General features: G+C 40.9%; 1 protein-coding gene across 1 annotated transcript in view; it reads left to right on the forward strand.

The window, feature by feature from the left end:
• Nucleotides 1–13,479: 13,479 nt before the first annotated feature.
• The window catches only part of Kif20b (kinesin family member 20B), a 72,711-nt gene continuing 61,890 nt past the window's right edge, over nucleotides 13,480–24,300 (forward strand). Inside the window, 4 exon segments of the mRNA XM_028859106.2 lie at nucleotides 13,480–13,553; nucleotides 15,461–15,608; nucleotides 23,710–23,796; nucleotides 23,880–23,996. Of these exon segments, the coding sequence (XP_028714939.1) occupies nucleotides 15,462–15,608; nucleotides 23,710–23,796; nucleotides 23,880–23,996 (351 nt within the window). The 5' untranslated portion in view covers nucleotides 13,480–13,553; nucleotide 15,461.

Genomic DNA, 24,300 nt, shown 5'->3' on the forward strand with positions numbered 1-24,300 from the left:
GGTTTTCATCAGACATTATCTTAGCAAGTTCATCAATGTAATTTTTGACAGATTTCATGATGGGTAGATGCTTTCCTACCACATTTTAAGATATTTGATTCCATGATGCTTTTCTGCAGCCAATCTTCTGAGAATTCACATGCACTTTCAATGTTTAGTTATTCATGGTATACTCTAACTTCTTTCAACAAGCCCATCAGTGGTATATCTTTTTCATCTTTGTTGAATCAATACATGATCCAGATCTTCATTTTGGCTTTATTCAATGTTTTTCTGTTTTTCATTAGTTCTTGGTTATCACTGTCACTGTACAGTTTTAACAACTTGTCTTTCTGTTTCTTTAAGTCACATGTAGTGGTGGTTCCCACACCATACTCGTCAGTAAGATGTCTCACAGTCAAACCAGCATCAAGCTTCTGCAATAATTCTACTTTCTGAGCTATTGATAAAGATACATGCTTCCTCTCTTCTTCTCACCATTAAGAAGACCATGTGATGGATGGATGGATGGATAGAAGAGCTGGGAAATCAGAGGCTTCGTGTTTGCTCACTGTAGGTTTTGTTGTATTGAATTCCCCTCAGGTGCCTGCCTCCTCCTCCTTGGGAAGAGGCTACAAGCAGCGTGGGTTACTAATCCGAGGGATATCAAATGAATCTACTTACACAAAACTCTGGGGTCCATTTACTTTATTCTTCTGAGACAAAATTCTATCTTTCCAGCTTCAATTCTGCTCTCATACTTCTGTTCTCTCTGTTCCTTCTCCTCCTGTCCTCTCATGGTTCTATCTAAGTTCTTTCTATCCCATTCTCATCTGAGTCTTTGTTCCTATCTCTCTCCTCGTTCCTTCCTCTCCTCTCCCTGCAACCCAGGTCCATACACCTACCATCAGCAATACTCTGGCCCTGTCACTTTCTGGTCCAGTGGGGTAAGTCTGCTAGGACTTACCCTCATAGCTTGATGCACCTGTTATGTAAAACCCCTTTGTTCTAAGTAAGTTGCTGTGAGAGAAAGGAGGGGGGGGGGTCTGAGCTTAATATGCACAAGAAGCAAAGGTACCTAATGTCTGCCTGGCCTGGGCAGTATCTCTGTGTGGATATTTACCTACCAGGTGGCCTGAAGAGCTTATTTTGTCTGCCTTTTCTCCTTGGATGCTTTTGTCTGGAGCTGGCCCTGGCTTTGTGCGCTTACTAAAGGAGATAATTGCCCAAGGCAGACTTCTGAATTCTAATGCTAAAGAGAAGAAACAGAAAGCCTGGAAGCAGGAATCCTTGCCTGTGTGTCTGTATCCAAATACCTTAGTTGTACATGCCCAAGGAATGACCAATCTACACTGTTTAGAAGTTCTTAGGAGCTGGACAATGGTGGTGCACACCTTTAATCCCAGCACTCAGGAGGCAGAGGCAGGTTAATCTCTGTGAGTTCAAGGCCAGTTTGGTCTACAAAGTGAGTTCTAGGACAGGCTTCAAAAGCTACACAGAGAAACCTTGTCTTGAAACACACACACACACACACACACACACACACACACACACTAACACAAAAGAAGTTCTTAGGAAAAGAACCAATTGGGAAAGCTGCCATAACACACAAGAAAACATTGCAGGAACCAACTAATATATATATAAAAGCTAATATCACCAAGATTCCTTGAGACTTGGCTTTTTCCTCTGGAAGAACCCTGCTTCTTCCAGGTATTAGCCTTTGCTATAGTCAGCTGAATCCTGCTTCATATTTCTGTGGCCCACAGCATTGTTGCCCAATTGTCCTGCTGCCAAGTGTACTAAATACTTTTGGGTTTTAGACTGTTTTCTACTTCTGCCTTATTTTTCAGTTGCAGAATGGAGAGCAGACCTATATTAAAGATATCTATTTGATGATTGTTCTTACTATATACTGTAGCCAAATTTCTATGCGGTCTTATTAAATAAAAAAAAACCCACAGAGCCAAATATAGGGGTGAAAGCCTTAGAGATCAGGGAAATAGTGAGAGCCACCAACCACCTTACCTCACCAGCTCTGTTGCCTCCAAAATGCAACTACTTCCTGTCTAACCTGTACTTTTATTGCCTTGCTTTTCTGCCCTCTCATTGGCTCTTAGCCCAGCTACCTCATTTCCTTGTTACTGCCTGTCTGTACAGACCTCCAGGTCTCTATGGTTGGTACTGGGATAAAAGGCGTGTGTCACCACACTTGGCTGTTACCTAGTGTGTCCAAGTGATCGGACTAAGGGAATGTGCTACCACTGCCTGACTTTTGTTTACAGCTTGCTATTTTCTCTGATCTCCAGGCAAACTTTATTAACATACAAATAAAATATCACCACAAGTAAAATATCACCACAGTGTACAGTATCATTTGTTAAAGTTAATATCTTTCCTTTCCATTTAGGTAATATGTGATAATTGTTCTTATTGTATATAGTTTTACTACATTAGTGTTAAAACCCTTCCTTTTTATTTAGACAAAAAGGGGAGACTGTTGGAGGAGATATGCTTGTGTTGATTACTCCAAGACCACTAATAGGGTTTATCTTTGACTCAGAGAGTGGAATCCACATTCAGCTGGCCAAGTGGACCACAGTTTCACGGTGGACTCACACAGAGATAGAAGGACACACTTAGGAGGAAAAGACAATCCCAGAGGTTGCACTGTCCTTTTTGATCTGGGAAGTGGAGAGAGGTAAGATCATGTCTCGGTCGCTCTGTGGATCTCTCAGGGTTTGTTTTGTTTTTGTTTTGTTTTTTTAATAGAAAAGATCTCAGTGTGTAGTTCTTGCTGACTTGATATTTGCTACATAGTCCAGACTGGCCTCAAACTCCTGGGAATCCTCCTGCCTCTGCCTCCCAAATACTGAGATTACAGTGTATACTACTATGATGGTCATTCAATCAGTTTTTAACTGCTTCATAAATTGTGCATCCCAAATGTGACTCAGAGTAATTGTTTTCAAGTCTGAAACTGAAATACATTTTAGATATTCAACAACCAGATGCTTCAAGAACTCTCAGAATTCATCTTTTGTAGTCTGGTCCTTATTTCATGCACTACTTATGAATTTCTACTGAAAAGCAACTTTTCTTCCTCATTCCTATTATCTTCATATTTTTTGGATCTTTATCAAATGCTAATATTACTAAAGTCTGAAGACGGTTTATTTGCTCTCAAGTCTTTGGCTACTTTTTCTTTAGGTGCAATGGCAGGATTTGGGTTGGGAGGGTGATAAAAGAGTTAAGTTCATGTTGATGCTTCTAGAAGTGTGAAAAATACAAAAAATAAATACAAAAAATGTGTAAAATGCAGCAAGACTGGAAGAAATCACATCTCTGTGGTGAAGTGTGAACACATGCAGACTTTTTCCACAATGCCTTAGTTCTAAAGCAGCTCTTCACCCTGAACAGAAAGGTACAGGAAAATGGTAGAGATTGTTTTTATGGATTGGTTAATTATTTCAGAGAGTAGCCCTAAACTAATTGTTTATATTGCTCCTATGTTGAACAGCCAGATTTTAGTCCTTGGGATATTACACCACAAGAAGAGGCCAGCCTGGTCTACATAGAAAGTTCCAAGCCAGCCAGCCAGACACTGTGATACCCTATCTGGGGAAAAAAAAAAAAGCCTATAAAGGCCTTATTTGCATATGTCAAAAACTGTATCTTGGGACTGGAGAGATGGCTCAGCGGTTAAGAACACTGACTGCTCTTCCAGAGGTCACAAGTTCAATTCCCAGCACCCACATGGCAGCTAACAACTGTCTGTAACTACAAGATCTGACACCCTCACACAGACATGCATATAGGCAGAACACCAATGCACATAAAATAAAATAAATAAATTTTTTTAAAAAAATGTATCTTTTGAGATATTTACTGAAATTGGTCTGCTTTTGTTTGTTTTGTTTTGAGTCAGGGTCTTACTGTGTAACTCTGGCTATTCTGGAACTCACCATGTAGACCAGGCTAGCCTTGATCCCACAGAAATCCCCCTGCCTTTGCTTCTCAAGTGCTGGGACTAAAGATGAGAACTATTGTGCCTGCTTTTAGTGTGCTTATTCAGCAATTAATTATATTAATTCCGTGGCTTTTCTTAATTAATAATAAGCTACCTGTGACATCTTTTCCTTAGATAACTGAAAAATCAAAAGCATACAATAAAACATTTCTAAATTAAAAGGCATAGACCCCGCTGTCTCCAGAGGAAGCTAGAGTTTACCACCAGGTCTATGATAGTTGGTCAAGGACACTGTGTGGAGTCTATTAGCACCACCTTGTACTGTTTCCAACCCAACCCAACACATGATCTCTGTCAACATTGCCACTTGGATTTTAAGCAGTTTCATTTTGGTAATTTCAAATAGAACTTCCCATTGGTTGATATGGTTTCATGTATTTGCCAGATTATGAGCAGTGAGGGAAGGTCTTGAAATGTCAGTTGTAGATGTAACCACCAGTCTTATTAAATAAGAAACACAGAAGCAATGTAAAAGAGAAAGCCGAGAAGTCAGAGCTCAGAGCTTAAATCTCACCCTTCCTCCTGCGGTGGTCCTAGCTCTCCGAAAGAGACCTATTTCCTGTGTGTATGTCTTTTCATAGTCTTTTGTTCTACCTTCTCATTGGTTGTAAACCCAAACACGTGACTGCCTCGTCACTGTCTGTATGTACAGCCCTCTAGATCTTAAAGGGCTCCAATGCTGGTTGTATCCCTGAACACACAGAGATCTATGGGATTAAAGGCGTGTACCACCACCGCCACGCTCTGTCTATGGCTCTAATAGCTCTGACCCCCGGGCAACTTTATTTATTAACATACAATTAAAATCACATTTCAGTACAATTAGAATACCACCACATTTCCCCTTTTCTATTTTAATAAAAAGAAAAAAAAGCAAAAGGTTATAACTAACAAAAGAAAAACTATATACAAAAGTACAATAACTATATGCAATATATACAAGTAATAAATACCTAAACAATGTCTAGTCCATTTGTATTTGACAAATCAGAGAAAATAATTCCATTATCTATCCTATTTTGGTAAATCCAAAATGTATCTAATTCACTTTATATCCTAATTAATCTTCAACTATAACTAACTAATCTTCAACTCCCTCAGAGATCCAAGAGGGAAATAATGTTAGCTAACAAAAATAAAAACAGGAAGTGCATGTAAGCAACTTCCAAAAAATTTGTGAGTTATATATAAAGGATGACTCCTTTTCCAGATTGTATCTTGTAATTGAATAAATAGTGAAGTTAATTCTGAAGCATCAGGGATAAATTCTGCAGTCTTTTAAATCAATAACTATGAGAGGCCATCCTTTTGGTAACAGAGTAGGCAAAGGCATCCCAGATTGTAGAGAGCCCATTGGCTGAATTACTTTGTTAATTGCTCTAAGGTCTGTTACCATTCTCCATTTACCAGATTTCTTTTTAATAACAAATACAGGAGAATTCCAAGGGCTGGTTGATTCTTCAATATGCTGAGCATTTAACTGTTCTTCTACCAGCTCTTCTAAAGCCTGGAGTTTCTCTGTTGTTAAGGGCCATTGCTGAACCCATACAGGCTTGTCTGTTAACCATTTTAAAGCTAGAGCTGTTGGTGTCTTTGGGAGATCATCAGTTGTTGTGCCCTGTTCTTGTATAATATGGATGGCTGGTGACCACTCATTAGAACAATATCTTCTAATATATCTCTCAGAAACATGTGCTAGTTTATGATTTGTTTGAGATTGGAGGGATGTTGAGTATTCCATTGTTGCAACAAGTCTCGACCCCACAGGTTCATAGCTATGTTAGCCACATCTGGTTTTAATTTTCCTCTCTGTCCTTCTGGACCTATACATTACAGCCATCTTGAACTCTGTTTCACCTGAGATAATGTTCCAATTCCTAACAGTTGAACATTTACCTCCTGAAGAGGCCAAGTTGGATGCCAAAATTCTGGTGCAATTATGGTAATGTCCGCACCTGTGTCTACCAGACCAGACAACAAAACACCATTTATTTTTATCGTTAATATTTGGTCTTTGTTCATTAATAGAAGTTTGCCAAAAATTTTTCTTTATGTTTTCTCCTGAATTTTCTATTCTCTCTGTTTCATCATCCTGACTCAGATTTTTTCCTGGTTCCTCAACTCTGTCCCATGCATTCAAGGCTGCCATTCGACATAAAATTAGGGTTTGGACATCATATAAACATTGTGTTTGTACTGAAGCCTTCTCCAATAAGCTGATCCTGGCAAACTTGTATTCCTTTATCCCTCCATTGTTTTTCTATGTTTTTAGCTTCATCCTTGAACCAAGTTAGAAATTGAAGCCTCTGGCTGGGTTCCAGAACAGCTTGTGCCAGTTCCTGCCAGTCCTGTGGTACAATCCTATTATATGTTGACCAAGAGTTTAACATTTGCTTTACATATGGGGAATGCATGTCATAAGATACTATTGCCTCCTTAAACCTTTTTAAATCCAACATTTCAATTGGAGCCCAAATATTTTGTGTAATCATTTGATCAGGCATCTGCTGTACGGTTACAGGATAAATTACGGGTGACTGTGTGAAAACAGGCTTTCTTTCTGTAACCTTATGACCCAAACTTGAAACAACTTTGCTGTTAATTTCTTCTGTCTGAATTTTTACAGGTTTCCCATGCTGGATTACTTTGCCCAACCTTGGTACGGGGGAGGAGCTTGGTCCTACCTCAACTTGATGTGCCATGCTTTGTTCAAGCCCATGAGAGGCCTGCCCCTTTCTGAATGGAGAGGGAGGAGGAGTAGATGGGGCGGGGGGTGGGGGGTGGGGGTGGGTGAAGTGGTGGGGGGGGTAGATGGGAGTGTTTGGGGAGGGAACCGGAGAAGAGAAGGGAGGGAAAATTGTGGCCAGTACGTAAAATAAATGAAAAAAGTGTTTACCAAATAAAATAAATAAAAAATAATAAAACTGATTCAGTGTCATCTAATAGACACTCCATATTTAAAATTTCTCATATGTTTATGAAGTGTTGTTTAAAATTGCTTTATTTAAAAAGGAGAATTAGTTTTCTTTAAGGCTGTGGCCCTTGGTAGTGCTTACATGGTCCAGTGGGTGGTCACATACTCAAGTAAATAGACAGCACTAATTGATTGCTATGAGTTTAAAAAAGAAAGAAAGAATGAGAACACAATGATGGGTGGGTAGATAATTGGGGTGGGGGAATCTGAGGAAGAGATTCAGGAGGGAGATTAATATGATCAGAATTCAATGAATGCAATTCTCAAAAGAATAAAAAATATTTTTAAAAAAAATCTGTAAACAAATTAGGTCTTCTAAGTTTCACATTGTGTTCTTCCTCCTGATTACAGAACCTTCCACTTGTCCTGTTTTCCTGTTTGACAGTGACAATTCTGAAGGACTGATGAGTGTTACAGAATGCTCCACTTTTATTTATTTATTCTCTCTAGATTATTTCTTTTGAATTGGGCTCATGTCATACATTTTTAGTACAAGTATTTTCACTTGGTTAAGGTATGCTTAATAACTCTTTTCATCTTAAAAATCATCTTCTCCTTTACAATTATGAAATAATATGTAGAATGATTCTTTGAGATAATGTATTGCTCCTCAGCAAACTTTCAGCCAATTTCTTAAAAAAAACAACCCAAAACTTAGCCCATTTCTCCTACTATGTGCGCACAACACAGATCACTTCTGTGATCCTAAAATATGTGGGGATTTTTTTTTTTCTCTCGTTACTATCAGTGGACTTTTCTGAGTTACCTTAAAAAAATTATTTATTTATGTGGAGTGTTTTAACTGCATGTATGCATGTTTGCTATGTGCATGCCTGGTGCCTGAGGAGGCAAGGAGAGGGCACTGGATGCTTTGGAACTGTAATCTTGAACAGTTGTGAGCAGTCATGTGGTTGCAGGGAACTGAACAGGGTCCTCTGTAAAAGCACCCAGTGCTGAGCCATTTTTCTAACCATGGGTCATCCTTTAATTAAATTCCAAATTTCATTCCTAGAGGTAGCATAATATCCTTCAAGTTGCTCTCTCAATCCCACAAGTCTGTCCCAATCTAGCTGCAAGTAGGATCTCCAGACTTCTTAAAGATCAGCTACCACTGGGCTCTTAAAACTCCTTCAGGTTTGACTGATTACTAGTGCTACTCAAAGAATTCAAGGAATGTTGAGAGCTGTGGCTTTAGCAGAGGTCACAAGAACATACAGCGGATGGCAATTGATAGTTCAGGTGTCAACCCATCAGATGAATAATGAGGAACCCTGTCAAGCAAGGCTTATGGGACCACAGACTCTGAAAACCAGTTGCTTCTGTCTGTAATTTTTCTCAAGTGCCACTATGCTTCTTCCCTAAAAACAGCTATGGGTATTTTCCCCACTGCTTTGTGTATTTATCTCGTGAATATATTCTATCTACTGGGCACACATACAGCTGTGGATGGTCATGAAGATGATTTCTGCTTAAGCTGTATAATTTTGATGAATAGAAATAATACTGGGATGTTTTTCATGGCTCAGACTATCATAGTAATATAACAGTGTTCTCAGCTACAAAGGCAGCCTTTTACACATTTGGCTGATTTTAGACCTCAAAACAAATTCAAAATGGACTAGTTGCCCCTGCAAATAAAATGCTCAAGGGCAGATTCCCAGGTGTCTGTTTGTGGAACCAAGGCCAGACACAGAGCAACTTTGGTGCTAGTTCCATGCTTGCTAGGTCTGGCTGGTACAGACCTACTCCCTAAAAAAATTCCTCAGCAGCTTGTCTCACTTGACACTGTGCCCCCGCCTCAGGTTACAACCTGAACTTTGCAGCTGGGCATTGCCATGGTTACTCACTCCCTCAGATGTAACTTTTTTTACTTTCCATGGGATGGATTTAAGGGGAGATAGAACAAAGAGGGAGAAGAAAAAAAAAAAAACTTGAAAGAAAATAAAGCAAATGGTCTGGTCGTTATGTGCCTGAGTCTTATTCCTTTAGATAAATAAGAAATTTTCTTAAGTCCCACTACTCTGAAAAGCATTCTTTTTTTAAAAATTATTTTATTTTATAATTTAATTTAATTTTACTTATCAGCCACGGATTCCCTTGTCCTCCCTCCTCCCGGCCCCCCCCCCCCAGCCCACCCCCATTCCCATCTCCTCCAGAGCAACAACTCCCCTGGGGATTCAGCTCAGCCTGGTAAATTCAGTCCAGGCAGGTCCAGTCCCCTCCTCCCTTCACCCAGGCTGAGCAAAGTGTCCCTGCATAGGTCCCAGGCTCCAAACAGCCAGCTCTTTTCTACAACCCTGGGCAGTCCTGGGAGCTGGTCTCTCAGGCTGCACTAAAAGACATACTAACATTTTCTAACTTATCATAAAGGATATTTCTAAGGATACAAGTAAGCAGCCACATGGATTGAGATCTGGAGGGCTTCCCAAGCTCTTTTGCTTCTGTCCTTATGTAGATACACTACCCTTCTAGAATGTGGATGGGTTTATGTTCACCGTCCTGCATGCTTCCTTATATGGCATTCTAGGTCAGAAGACCCCTACCCTTTTAGGAACTTTCTTTCTTTCTTTCTTTCTTTTGGTTTTTTGAGACAGGGTTTCTCTGTGTAGCTTTGCGCCTTTCCTAGAACTCACTTGGTAGCCCAGGCTGGCCTCGAACTCACAGAGATCCGCCTAGCTCTGCCTCCTGAGTGCTGGGATTAAAGGCGTGCGCCACCACCGCCCGGCTGCCCTTTTAGGAACTTGTGGAGACTTCAGTGCATAGGCATGACTAGTGCATGGATAACTTGTGAAAATACAATTCCACAAAAAGGATATGATCCTGGATAATTGAAAGTTTAAAAAAATGAAACTTAATAAGTAGGATGACTGTATCTTACAAAGTAACATCATTCATATTTTAGGCTTAGTTTGGTAGCTCTATCTATGATGAATAATGTGGAGAAAGACAGGGAGACCAACAAGGGGTCTTGAGACTCTGGGCAAAAAAAGAGAGAAGGGAGGGCTGGAGAGATGACTCAGTGGTTATGAGTCATCTGAGTTCAGTCCCCAGTGTTCACATCGGACAGCTCACAGCCACTTGTAAGTCCAGCTCCAAGGGATGACACCTTTTGGCCTCTGTGGGTACCTGTATTTATGTGCACATACCTACGCATAGACACACATAAATAAAATAAAAGAAACGAAAAAGGGGAAAGGAATATTTATTTCACTTGAAAGTTGGTGGACTGGAGAGATGGCTCAGCAATTAAGGGCACTTGTTGCTCTTGCAGAGGATGCAGGTTTGGTTCTCAGCACCCATGAGGTCTCACAATTATCTGTAACTCCAGTTCCAGAGAGTCTGGGGCCCTCTTTTTGGCCTCCACCGGCACCAGGCATGCATTTGGTGCACATACATACATACATGCAGGCCAACACTCATACACATAAACAAATAAACAAAAATCTTAAAATTAAAAACCACTTCAAGGTGGTCAGTCTTGGTGGCTCATCCCTGTAATCCCAGCAGTGGAGAGGATGAGGCAGGACTGTTGGGATCCAGACTAGTCTGCATTACAGAGTGAGATATTTTCTCAAAAAACAAAACAGAACAACATGCCATGAGGTAGAATTGTTTTGTGCTGGGTGAGTGCTGAGGGAAAGGATATAATGATGACTCCCTGGTTTTCAGTGAAGTCATTTACAAGACTGAAGAAACCAAGGAGGAAAAGGATTAGGATTCCACAGTGAAAAATCCACAGTCTCACACTGATCATGTTATGTAGGAATCGGTCACATTTTATTAAGTGGATAGTAGACTATTTCCATGTAGTTAGATCCCTGATGTGAGGTCTGATAAATATTTCTCTCTCTCTCTCTCTCTCTCTCTCTCTCTCTCTCTCTCTCTCCTTCCTTCTTCCTTCCTTCCTTCCTTCCTTCCTTTCTTTCTCTTTCTTTCCTTCCTTCCTTCCTTTTTCTCCCTCCCTCCCTCCCTCCCTCCCTCCCTCCCTCCCTCCCTCTCTCTTTCTTTCCACTCAGAGAGATCTGCCTGCCTCTGCCTCCCAAGTGCTGGCACTAAAGGCGTGCACCACCACCACCTGGTTAAATACGTTGTTTATAAGAGCTGATGAACTTGTCAAGTAGAAAACTAGACAGGAGAGAAAGTAGTGGGTCTCGGGACTCAATGTTCCTTTAATTTAAAGCTTGAGTAAAAGAGGAGACTATGGCGATTGAGATCAGAAGATAAGGGAGAGTGCTGACCCAGTAGCCCGGGAAAGAATGTTTCAAGTGTAAAACATTTATAGACAGCTGGGAATAAGAATCAAATAAAAGAAGGTTCATTGGATTTTGTGTTCTCCCTGCCTCTTGTGCCTGGTATCATGTTTTCTTTGCTTGAAATGTTTATATCTCTTAACTAGTTAATTCCTAAAGATCCTGATGACACAGATCAAATATTTGCTCTGATTTTCCCATCACAATCTTATAGCTCTAAGACAATTCCCTTTAAACCACTCAGTACAGTTGTAATTTACTTATTTTTTGGCTTGACTGTTGCCACATCAGAATTTGTCCTTAGGAGTCATGGTCTTTGCGCTCACCCATCTCACCTACTGTCTCTGTCACCCTCAACCCCAGCATATTGCAATTTTTCAACAAATGTTTGCTAAACCAATACATAAAGGTGCCACAGGGAAGGCTGGAAATGATTGACAACAAGCAAAAGCAACTGTGAGCTATGGTAGAAAACTTGGACCAAGAGGGTAGGCTCATCTGAAGGAGCAATGGAAATCAGCGAAGTCCATTAAAGACTGACCTTCAGCTGGGCGAACGTACTGGTAAGCTTCTATAATTTCAGCATTGGAAAGAAGCTGAGGTAGAAAGGAGTTTGAGGCCAGTCAGAACTACATAAGACTTTTCGTTTTTTTTAAAAAAAGGACTGGGTGGTGGTGGCAAACACTTTTAATTATAGCATTCGGGAGGCTGAGGCAGGTAGATCTCTGTGAGTTTGAGGCCAGCCTGGTCTACAGGGAGAGTTCCAGGACAGTCAGAGCTGTTACACGGAGAAACCCTGTCTACAAACAAACAAACAAACAAACCCCCCAAAAAAACTCAAAACAAAAAAACAAGAAAAAAAAAAAAAAAAAAAAGCTGGGTGGTGGTGGTGCACGCCTTTAATCCCAGCACTCAGGAGGCAGAGCCAGGCAGATCTCTGTGAGTTCAAGGCCAGCCTGGTCTATAGAGCGAGATCCAGGACATGTACCAAAACTACACAGAGAAACCCTGTCTCAAAAACCAAAAATAAACAAAAGACTTTAATTCCAGCCTGGCAAGGAAAAGTTTCTATCTTGATCTTTCCTCCTTTTATACTTCTTTGTTCATTTTCCCTTCTGGCCTTGTAGCCACTTCTCTATTCCAAACTAGTTCCTCTTAAATTTTATTTTTTGTGAGGGTGGGCAAACTGAATGAGACAGTGAGAAGTCAGTGGGAGATGCAAATATTGTATTAAGGGTGGAAAACACTAAATTTTGTCAAACAAGTGTACCAAAAACGCTTCCAAGCAAGTCAATAGCTGAAAATATGATCAGAGGAAAGCAGGGTCACAAAACTCTTCAGCTAAATTTAAATTTCAGTTTCATTTGCCTTTGTGCCCATTACTTATTTTAGAATGTATAAAATGGGATGATAGCAAGACCTACCTTAAAGGGTTGTTCTCTGGACCAGACAATCCATTCTATAAACTTAGTGCCAGTGGAGGCATAAGGTAAATGCATAAGGTAAATAAATGCTCAGTTTACGTTAGCATTGTTTTTTATTAAAAGTGAAGCCTAGCCCCAGTAGTTAATCCCGGTCATAGGAATGTTTTAGTAAATTAAGTACCTCACTCAGAAAAGGATCACTTTAGAGAAGCAGAGAAACTGCAAAGACCTTGCCTAAGATAAAACTGTCAAAACACAACGCCTCGCGGCGGTAGCTGGTTTATACTTTCAGAGAAGCCAAACGGAAAAAGAAAAAAGATGAAGGAAATACTTCTAAAATGTGTTTTGAGGATAAATCTGTCTCATCCAGGAGGGCCGCTGTCGACAGCAGGTAGGATCACTCAGCGAGGGAAGTGACCGGGTCCCAGGTCGTAAGTCCTTTCTGGCCCAGGAATGACAGGACTCCGCGATGACTAGTCCGCCGTCATTCCTCCCCGCCTGGGAGCTTCGCGGGGCTAAGCGTGGCGGCAGGGGCCTCAGCTCGGAGCCGTCATCTCCTTAGTCTTAAGGACAGACTCTGCGACCTGCGTCTGGAATGACGGGTCACACCTTTGGCGGCTGGGAGAAACCCAGAGAAGAACCCCGAGCCAGGCGCCCGCGAGCCTGCCACTGCCCATTGGTCGTCCAAAGCACCAAGTCCCGCCCCCAGATTTGAATGACTTCTCCACTCCCCCCCACCCCCCACCCCGCTCCGGAACCGCTGGCAAAAGTCCCCGGCGCGCTTGCCCAGTTCCTAGGGCTCTCCGGAAGCCCCGCCCACTCCCAGGGTTCAGTGCGGTGCGGGCCGCCATTGTTTGAATTTGAAAACGGAGAGGCAGGGACCGGCGGTGCTGCAGGTAAGGAACTGACGCTTCTGAGGGTGCGGAGGGTGGCTGCTTGCACATAGCTCCCGAGGCTGCTGCGACCCCGCGGCAGTGTCAGCGTCGACGGGGCTCGTGACGCCCGAGGTCGAGGAGCGGGGCTGCTGGAGGTGGGGCTGAGCCGCACCTTGCAGGTAGTTGAGACACGCAAGACTTGAATCTCTCTGGGCCTTGGTTTCCTGATCTGTTAAAGGAGGTGCAAGCTCGATTGAAGACTTTTGTCACATCTGGCTGCCTGAATCCTGGAGGGGAGCAGTTTCGGCACGTGACTAAGTCTCTTTCTGGGCAGAGGCCAGTGTTTTATGTCACACCACTTTGTGGCTAGAAAATACGCTTATTCTTGTTTTATGTGTATATAAAGAAAGTGGAAGTGGACCAGTTTTAGTTGGCATGTTGGCATGCAGTTTGAGCCTAGTGTACAGTAAACAAATGTAGATGGATGACATTTGTTTACTTAAATTGGGAATCTCCGTGTAAATGTTTTAGGTTGTTAATTTGTTTCTTTGAAAAAACAAAACAAAACAGGAGAGAGGCATCCAGGCGTCCTCTTCCCCTCTGTTATTGTGCATCTGGTAGATTTTTGTTTTGTTTTGTTTTTGTTTTTTGAGATAGGGTTTCTCTGTAGCCTTGGCTGCCCTGGAACTCACTCTGTAGACCAAGCTAGCTTCAGTCTCTCGAGTGTTGGGATTAAAGGCGTGAGGTCACCACTGCCTGTGGCATCTAGTTGATTCTTAAAAATACTTTTTTTTTTTTGGTCAGGTTTGCCTTGTAATGATGCTCAATTTAGATTTCAGATTTAATAGTTCAGTGATGGCTTTATTCCATATTCAGTTTAAGACTTGTGTCTGTCAGTTACTGATTTTTTTCCCTGTAGTTTATTTTGGGGGTGGCTTGCCCTGGCCATTGACTCCAAGAGCTTCAGGTACCAAGAACTGCACTGTTAATTAGGACCCAGTCCTTTCTTTTAAATGTAAAGTTTATATGCATTATTTCACATTTTACTTAAAGTTGCAAGAATCAAATTGAAAGACATTTTGCAGATAGCCGAGTTTCAGTCCTAAGTGTTAAAATTTGATTTGGAACACTCTTCAGAAGATACTAAGTAATGAAAATAATACAAAGTCTCCTTCACCCCATGGTCTCTTTGCAATTTGATTTCTGAGATGAGGCTTTCAGGCGGAGTGAACATTTCATATTCTCTTCATTACATGCATTTGTTCATGGCATGCCTTTGGATGAATCTACCTAAGAATTGGATTATATGAATAGTTGTAGGTAGTGTTCAATATTAGTATATTCAGAATCTGTAAATAGAATTTGGCCTTTTGTCTTTTCACAGGTTGTTGTACTGTAAATGAAGCAGTCTAATGTTTTCTTTCTCTGAAATCCTTTTTTTTTTTTTTTTGGGTGGGAAGTAGTAGGTTAAACTGTAGGTTTTATTTTTTTATATTAATTAATCAGTTAATTTGAGACAGGGCCTCACTCTATGCATCAGGCTGGCTTCACACTCAAAGATCCACCTGCTTTTTCCCTGGAATGGTTAGGGAACTGGACTTACACCATCATGCCCAAACTATTTTTATTTATTTTTTTGTTCTTTGAGAAAAGGTCTTTGGCGTAGCCTATACTGGCCTTGGATCCCCTTTGAAGCTAAGATAACCGGGAACTTCAGATTTCCTGCTCCACTTCTCTAGTTCTGGGATAATAGGCCCATTCCACTATACCCTGTTTATGCCTGGGATGGAACCCAGGGCTTTGTGCATGCTAGCAAGTAGTCTAACTGAACTATATCCAAGTTTCTTGGAGTGTAGACTTCAAATTGTGGGTGGCTTATATGCTGATTTATTACAGTTGTCTAAAGAGGTTACTGCTCTTCTTTGTAGAATGGAATCTCACTTGAATCAAGATGGATTGCCCAGACCATCTTATGTTTTTAGTGCTGACCCAATTGCAAGACCTTCAGAAATAAATTTTGATGGCATTAAGCTTGATCTCTCTCATGAGTTTTCCTTAGTTGCTGCAAACCCTGGGGTAAGTACAATGTAAGAAAAACACTATGCTGGTTACTGTGTTCCAGGGAAAACTTACTCAAGTCACAAACAGTTTCCATAAACTTTCTAGATTTAAAGCAGACTTTTATCCTGGCTTTTCAGTGGAGCCCTAGGCCAAAAGAAATATATAATAGTTCATTTTCAAACAATGGGCCTAAACAACTTAATGTGTGTATCTGTGTCATAACCTGAGAGCCGTCCAAAAAAAATTTTCAGGTTTTATTCTTTGGTAGTTAAGCAAACTGGTAGAATATTCATGTGGCCTGCTTTATTGTGATATTTACTTTATTGAACCTGCAATATCTCCATTGTTGGGGTGCACCATGTAGCGCAGGTTGGTTGAAGAAAGAAGGCATCCCAAGATGAAATTTTAAGGCCTATGTGACAGTAGGAAGGTCTAGCCTCTCTGATGGAGAGGCTAGACCTTGCAAAGGCATATTTATTGATTGTTATGCAAGGTGTTTCCTCATACCAAGGTCCCTAATCTAATCTACATGCCTTACCTGCCTGCTGTAGAATATCTTCCCCTAAAATTCTTTGGGAGCTGATGCTTCTCAGGTTCCTTGTCTAGAGATGCCAGCTGTCACTTCAGACCTGGGAGCTGTTCTAATTTGGTGCTGACAGGTTTGGAGGCAGGATTACCCCTATTCTGTAAATATGTTTCAAGCGATAGTGTTCTAAAAATGTGTGCCTTTGTTTATCACCTTTAGTTTTATAAAGACAGAATGTACCTGGCTAGGTATTTGGCCAGGCTAACTAAATGAAAAGTGTTGTTTTGGGTTTAAAGATATTTTGATGTAAAAATTGGGGGGAGAAACCTGTGTTTGACATACTTGTTTTTAGTGGAGGTTAATGTTGAAGGATGGGAAAAACTTGTTTGTTAATATGGGAAAACATGCTTGTTTTTGATGTAAAAAGATGGCTGGAGCTCTTCCAGGCCAGCCACTCCTGTGAAACTCATCTGGTGGTCAGACACTTCATTTCTTTGAGATGGTGCTTCTTCCCCATCTCAGGACCTGAACCCAGGCGGACCGTGGCAATATAGGCTATCGAGGTTAGGAAAAGGGGGCTCCAGCTACATGGTTATGGGAAGCCATCATCTAGACTATGTAGACTTTCCAATACAGCAGCTCTCAGGATGCTCCTGCCAGTCAGTCCTGAATTCTCCTGGGTAAGCTCTGTGGCCAAGCCTTATAAATGCATCAGTCCCCCAGGGTGTGCTTGGTGAGATCCCTCTTACCTCGTTTATCCTGAAGATTGAACCCAACAGCTTCAGACTAAGGTTGGCTCACTGCTTTTGTCCCCTTACCATAATGCCTGTTGCATAGTGTGTACCACGAAGAAAGGGCTCCTTGACTGAATGGTACTTTATGGTTATCACCATTCTAACTTTTTTTTTGATGGTGTTGGTGATCAAACCCAGGGTCTCAGCTTGACATGGTGACTCACACTTGAAATCTAAGCATGAGGCAAGACAGTTGGGGTGAATTTGAGGCTTAACTAAGCTACATAGAATTCCAGGCCAACCTGGGCTCCAGAGCAAAACTGTGTCTCAAAAAAAAAAAAAAAAAAAAAAAGAATAAAAACCAGTGAACCTGGTGCTAAAGAAATAGTACAGTGCTTAAGAGCACTTGCTGCTCTTGTAGAGGACCCAGATTGGGTCCCAGCACCCACATGGATGCTCACAGCCATCCCTAACTCCAGTTCTCAGGGTATCTGGCCTAGACTGGGAAGGAATGACAGCTTGTAGAGTTGGCATCTACAGACAAGTTGATGAATGTGACAGTGCTGATCTTGTCCCTGCTGATACGCAACTATAGTTATGCCCCTTCATTTGTATTTAGTTTTAAATCAGTGATTTTTTTTTTCCTTTTGTTATCCTTTGATTAGAACTAAATCTGTGAGGCTATTGAAGAGATCATGCTTTACCATAGCTGCTTCCCATCTCATGTTTTTGAATTGACAAGCACTAGCTAGAAGACTGCCAGCCATGTTTAGTTTAGCCTTGGCAGTTCTTTACCAGCAACAGAAATTATCTACTTAATACATGGCAGTTAGAGGCTCAGTGGCTTAAGAAAGGTGCTTGCCACCAAGTATGACCACCTGAGTTTGATCCCTGGGACCCACAAGGTGGGAGGAGAGAACAGACTCACTAAAACTGTCCTCTATCTTCTATATGTAACACCCTGGCACATGTGTACCACACTCACCTGCTACTGTGTAGAGTAAACAAATGTAGATGGATGACCATTTCCTAAATTGGGAATCTTCATGTAGATGTGTTGGATTGTTAATTTGTTTCTTTGAGAAAACAAAACTGGAGGGAGGTGTCCTTTTCCTCTCTGGTATTGTGCACCTGGTAGATCTGTTTTTTTTTTTTTTTTTTTGAGACAGGGTTTCTCTGTGTAGCATTGGCTGCCATGGAACTTACTCTGTAGACAAGGCTGGCCTCAGACTTTCAGGTATAGGGATTAAAGGCATGAGGTACCACTTCTGGGCACATCTGGTTGGTTCTTAAAAATCACATGCCCCCATGACTCTAGTCTTTTATTATGTATCGTTTGCAATACACAATAATACAAGCACCTCTGGTGTGTCTGAGGCTTCCTGTGACTAAAGTCATGGGATGGCTGCAATGCCCCTTCAGCAGAACAATTCTAAAAATCATGGAAAACAATCACTGTTATCCACAAGGATTCTTCAAAGGCAATGTACTTCTAAAAAACAGCTATTCATTTCTGTTTTTTTTTTTTTTTTTTTTGAGACAGGGTTTCTCTGTGTAGTTTTGGTGCCTGTCCTGGATCTTACTCTGTAGACCAGGCTGGCCTCAAACTCACAGAGATCTGCCTGCCTCTGCCTCAAAGGCGTGCGCCACCACTGCCCAGCTAGCTATTCATTTCTAATGTCCACCCCGCTTACAATGACTCTGCTAAATTCCTACAACATCCATTGTCATTCAAATGTTCCAAAATGTTTCCAAAATAAGTAAATAGCTGATATGATCATTGAAAAGCAGGGTCACAGAAATCTTCAGCTGTACCACCGGTAGATCTCTCTGACAGTAGGAAACTTTGAGTTTGTGAAACATGAACAATAAATGTTGAAGTCAGGTAGTGTCAATGCTCCAACTTTTCTGAGTTGTTTAACAGTTCTATGTAATTTATACTTTACCTTTCTAAATGAGTTTTAAAATCAGTTTGTCAGCAGGGTGGTGGTGGTGCACACCTTTAATCCCAGTACTTGGAGGCAGAGGCAGGCAGATCTCTGTGAATTCGAGGCCAGTCTAGTCTACAGAGTGAGTTCCAGGAAAGGTGCAAAGCTACAGAGAAACCCTGTCTTGAAAAACAAACAACCAAAATCAGTTTGTCAATTTCTTCATAAAAGCTTCCTGGAAAAAAATGCTGAATTGAGAATGCATTGAATCTGTGTGTCAGTTTGGGAAACATCATAACAGGATTGAGTCCTGTAGCTGGAGGGCTTCTCTCCAGGTTCCCCAAGCCCCGCAGTCCCACAATCCACTTATAAAATAATCACTCAGACGCTTATATCACTTATAAACTGTATGGCCGTGGCAGGCTTCTTGCTAACTGCTCTTTTATCTTAAATTAACCCATTTCTATAAATCTATAGCTTGCCACGTGGCTGGTGGCTTACCGGCGTCTCTACATGCTCTTCTCCTGGCGGTGGCTGCAGTCTCTCTCCCAGCCTTCCGCTTCCCAGAATTCTCCTCTCTCCTTGTCCCACCTACCTCCTGCCTGGTCATTGGCCATCAGTGTTTTATTTACATAGAGTGATATCCACAGCACTTCCCCTTTCTTCTTTTTTTAAAAAGGAAGGTTTTAACTTTAACATGGTAAAATTACATATAACAAAACAATTACCGAGCAAGAATTATAGTTACAATATTAAAGAAGATGTCCTATCTATCTTATATTTGTGAGTTTAAGGTTTTATAGCTAACTTATCTTTTATCATAACTGAGGAAATTACGACTATCTAGCCTTCAACCACATCAAAGACCTGAGAAGGAACATAATGGTACCTGAGAAATGGTAGACAGATGCAAGCAACTTCGGGAATCTTGCAAGAGTAGACCAAGACAGCTGGCAGCCTGGACAGTCACCTGATGTTTCTCAGCATTGTTGGTGCATTCAAATTGGCTACAGGCCTAGAGTATCTGACAGACCATTTTCAGAAGCAGGATTTCTGAAAGACCATCTTACCCTGTCTTGGCAGAGTACAGTGGTCGCTTTCCTTGTGTCCCGCTTGTCCAGAAAGGAGAGCATTGCATTTGTACTGTCAGCCATCAAGGCAAGGGCAGTTCTTTGCCCAGTAGGCCATTTTGTGCCAAAAGACAAACTTCCAAATGGAAATGTCTTAGAAGCCCAACATTCTCTCGGGATCTATTGGTGCAGCCAGGAGCAATTGTGTCTCACGTCAACAGAATTCTAAGTTATTTAAATGCCATATTCTCCAGGTCTATGAAGTGTTTGAAGATTACCTGTCTATCTGAAATATATCTATGTATACCTAGAAGACTTAACTAACATGGCTACAGATATGATTATCATAGATGACTAATTATTAATCTATTTTTTAATTATCCATTACAATTTTAAATGAGTTATATAAACACAACACCTCAAACAAGAATAGAAATATATACATATATAGAGAGTATAACAAAATTAACTTCAAGTTTGTATCAATGAACCAAAATTATACCAATGTAAAACATTTTAAACATAAACTAAAATCTATACCAATGTAAAACATTTTAAACAAGTTATTCTTTAAAAGTAGGTTCATTAATCTACGTTTTATCTTATCATCTCCATATCCTCCTATATATCATATCCCCTTTTCTTTTTTAGAAAGAGATCACATTTATAATCAACCTGTTTTAAATAAAATATTGGTTTTTCTCTGTCCCACACCAGAGGGCTCTTCTGATTTGGGACACAAGAATCCCTTAACCATTTTTTTTTTTTTTTTTTTAAAGCAATATGTCTGGGTTTAGAGGGGGAGTGAACCAATTCCACCTCTAAAGCCAGCTTGGTATATTTGGGAATTTGGGCGTAGCATCTCTTACTACTTCCTGTTGGAGGGGGGCGCTGTATCTTATGGGGACGCAAAGAAAATTTTAGACCTATGGGGTAGTCCGTGAGGCTGTATTGTGTGAACCAGTTGCCTTGAAACCGATCTGGATGTTGGATCATCTGGATCATCATGGTGTCATCGGAGTCCTTTCAGGGGGTCTTGGCTGGTGAAACCTGATGTATCTTAATCTGGAACAAGTCCATAGCCTCTGGCTTTCTGTGGAAACAAAAGCAGAACCTCTTTTCCAAAGTAACATATCCTTATATCCAAATTTTGAAGTCAAGGTACCTTTAAAATATACATTTTGACATAACTCAACAGCTTTTGTAATCAAATATTTTTCTTTAGTTATGAATATCAAAGAGAACATAATCCAGATTTTCTGTGTGGTAGCCATCTTTATGTGGCTTATGTTTTATATTACTTGAGCCTTGAGCCTATTGCTTTAAACTGCACCATTGTAAGCCTGAAACGGCGCTGTGGCTGCTGGCTCCGCCCATTTTAGCTTCCCAACATGGCAGTGGTACGTTTTCCGCCAGCTCTGGGAGTCATCAAGTCTCAGAAATAGTGGGTCTAAGCTTTTATCAAAGCAGCGTGTAGCCAGAAACCTCTTTTTTTTTTTTTTTTTTTTTAAATACTAGTAAAGACTAAATCTACCACACAGCTTAATGTGCCGCTGGCAGACACCTCATTTCCGCCATACTGCCGGTCAAACGCACCCGCCAGGAACCCGCCAGTGTCCAAACTTGCGTTTTGCCGCATCTAGCTGCCGGTATGAGACAAGAAGCAGGAACCTGGTTTTGGCTCTGTTTAGAATTGGTTATTAAATATTCTCAGGTTTAAGGTGGAAACTCGAGCCGTTGGGCGCCATTTGTAGCTGGAGGGCTTCTCTCCAGGTTCCCCAAGCCCCGCAGTCCCACAATCCACTTATAAAATAATCACTCAGACGCTTATATCACTTATAAACTGTATGGCCGTGGCAGGCTTCTTGCTAACTGCTCTTTTATCTTAAATTAACCCATTTCTATAAATCTATAGCTTGCCACGTGGCTGGTGGCTTACCGGCGTCTCTACATGCTCTTCTCCTGGCGGTGGCTGCAGTCTCTCTCCCAGCCTTCCGCTTCCCAGAATTCTCCTCTCTCCTTGTCCCACCTACCTCCTGCCTGGTCATTGGCCATCAGTGTTTTATTTACATAGAGTGATATCCACAGCAGAGTCCTCCAAATAGTGAGCAAGCTGTGTCTTCATTAGCGCTGGTTCTGTTATTTCTCTCAGCAGTGTTTTGTAGCATCAGTCTATAGGTCTTTTCTCTGACCTATTACTATTTCAGAACTTTTTATGTTCTTGTGAATGGTGTTGCTTTTTAAAATAAATCTAACTGTTCCCATTGCAGATAGAACGATAATTGATTTTGCATATTTGTGTCATGCTACATTGTTGAACTCTAATGGTTTTAGTAACTGTCAGATTTTGTAGATAGATGTTCATGTCTGTGAGAAGGCATCTTCATTCCTAATTTTGATGTGTTTTATTATCTGTCTTTTTACAGATTATACTTGGTAGAACTATTTCTAGTGCAAGTGTTGAATAGAATTGTTAAAAAGAAATCCATTTTATTCATTCTTTCATGATTATTTTTGTAAATGCCTTTTATCAAGTTAATGAATTATGTGAACTTTTTTTTTTTACTTTTTTGTTTTTTATTTAAATAAAATACTTTATTTTAATTAATTTACAAATAGAACATCACAGAGCTGGTTTAAAGAAGCTACTCAAACATCCCAAATTCTACATCTCTGTGTACTTTATAGAGTTAAGATAAGGTTTTTTGGTTTTTGGAGGCAGGGTCTCTCTCTTTGTAGCTTTCCCTCATCCCACCCTCTGGTCTGCATCTCGAGTCCTGGGATTGCAAGTATGCAGTGCAACCCTGAACTTGCTTTGTTGTTTTTGAGACAGGGTGTATCTCTTAGCCTAGGCTGGTCTGGAACTTGTATGTGGCTGAGAATGACCTTGAATTCCTGAACCTTCTAAAATTACAGACCTGAGTTATAACATCTGAATTTCCCCCTTCCTTCCCCTACCTATAGAGATAAAAACTTCCCTATTTATCTGTTTTTTTTTTTTTTTTTTTTAAAATCCAAATTGTCTTGATAAAGTCCATGGACTATATATGCCAGGCAGTCACTCTACCACTGAACTGTATCCCTAAGCTCTTTTAAGTTGCCCAGATCTTCCTGCCTTCAGAGTAACTGGAATTTTAGGTGTGTAACACCATACCTGGACCACCAAGAATTCCTTTTTTTAAGATTTATTCATTTCATGTATATGGGCATTTTGCCTGAATGTATGTATGTACACTATGATTGTCTGGTGCCCTAGGAGGTCATAATGTATCATATCCTGTAACTAGAGATACAGATGGTAGTGAGCTGTCTGATGTGGATACTGGAAATTGATCTCAGGTCCTCTATAAGAGCACTATACACTCATTCCCCCCGCCCCTCTTGATAGGGTTTCTCTGTGTAGTTTTTGGTTCTTGTCCTGGAATCTCGCTCTGTACCAGGCTGGCCTCGAACTCAGAGAAATCCACCTGGCTCTGCCTCCTAAGTGCTGGGATTAAAGGCGTGCGGGACACCCCCCCCCCCTTCGCATTACACACTCTTAATCCCTAAGGATTAAGGAGAGGACCAACACTTGAAAGTTGTCCTCTGAACGTCACATGTTAGCCACAGCATGTTCCTCCCTCCCCAAGCAAAACAAACAAAACAAAAAACCAACAACAAGAAAAATTGTTACTCTGGCTAACTTCAGCTATGTAGCATGGCCTTGGTTGTAGAAACACTAAGAAACAAACTCAATATAGGCTAGTGACTGAATAAAAATTCTGTAGACAGTTATATAATCAACCAACCATATGAAGACAGTTAATCTCTGAAAAGCCATATTCTGTATTTTTTAATTTTAATCTTTTTTTTTTTTAGGCAAACAATTTGGGATCTAAAAATTACCTCCAAGTTTGTCTTCGAATAAGACCATTCACACAGTCAGAAAAAGAACACGAGGCTGAGGTTTGTGTTGAATTTAATTAGATCTTAATGTTTTGTTTTCATTCAGTGAATGCTACTCTTATTATTGTGGGCCTGTTTTCTAGGGCTGTGTACAAGTTCTGGATTCTCAGACTGTTTTGTTGAAAGATCCCCAAAGCATCCTTGGCCAGCTAAGTGAGAAGAGCTCTGGACAGGTAGCACAGAAATTCAGTTTTTCTAAGGTAAGTAAGAAACCTGGGACACAGGGATGTGTGATCTTGCACACATGCCTGCGTGCGTGTATGGTGTGAGGGAGCTGTGTAGTGGATTGAATGAGAGCCTTGCACATGTAAAGCACATACTCTGTCATTAAAGTACACTCCAACTCCCCCTCTGTGCTCTGTTTCAAAGTCATAGCTTCTTTTTTCTTTTTTCTTTTTTTTTAGTAGGGCAAGACTTGACTTGGGCTCAGTTGTTGTATAATTGTGTACAGTGAAGCGATACTTTGTGCTCATAGAACTTCACTCTTTGGTGCTGGTGTGTGTG

This window comes from Peromyscus leucopus, chromosome 1, assembly GCF_004664715.2.
Source record: "Peromyscus leucopus breed LL Stock chromosome 1, UCI_PerLeu_2.1, whole genome shotgun sequence".
Taxonomy (NCBI): Eukaryota; Metazoa; Chordata; class Mammalia; order Rodentia; family Cricetidae; genus Peromyscus; species Peromyscus leucopus.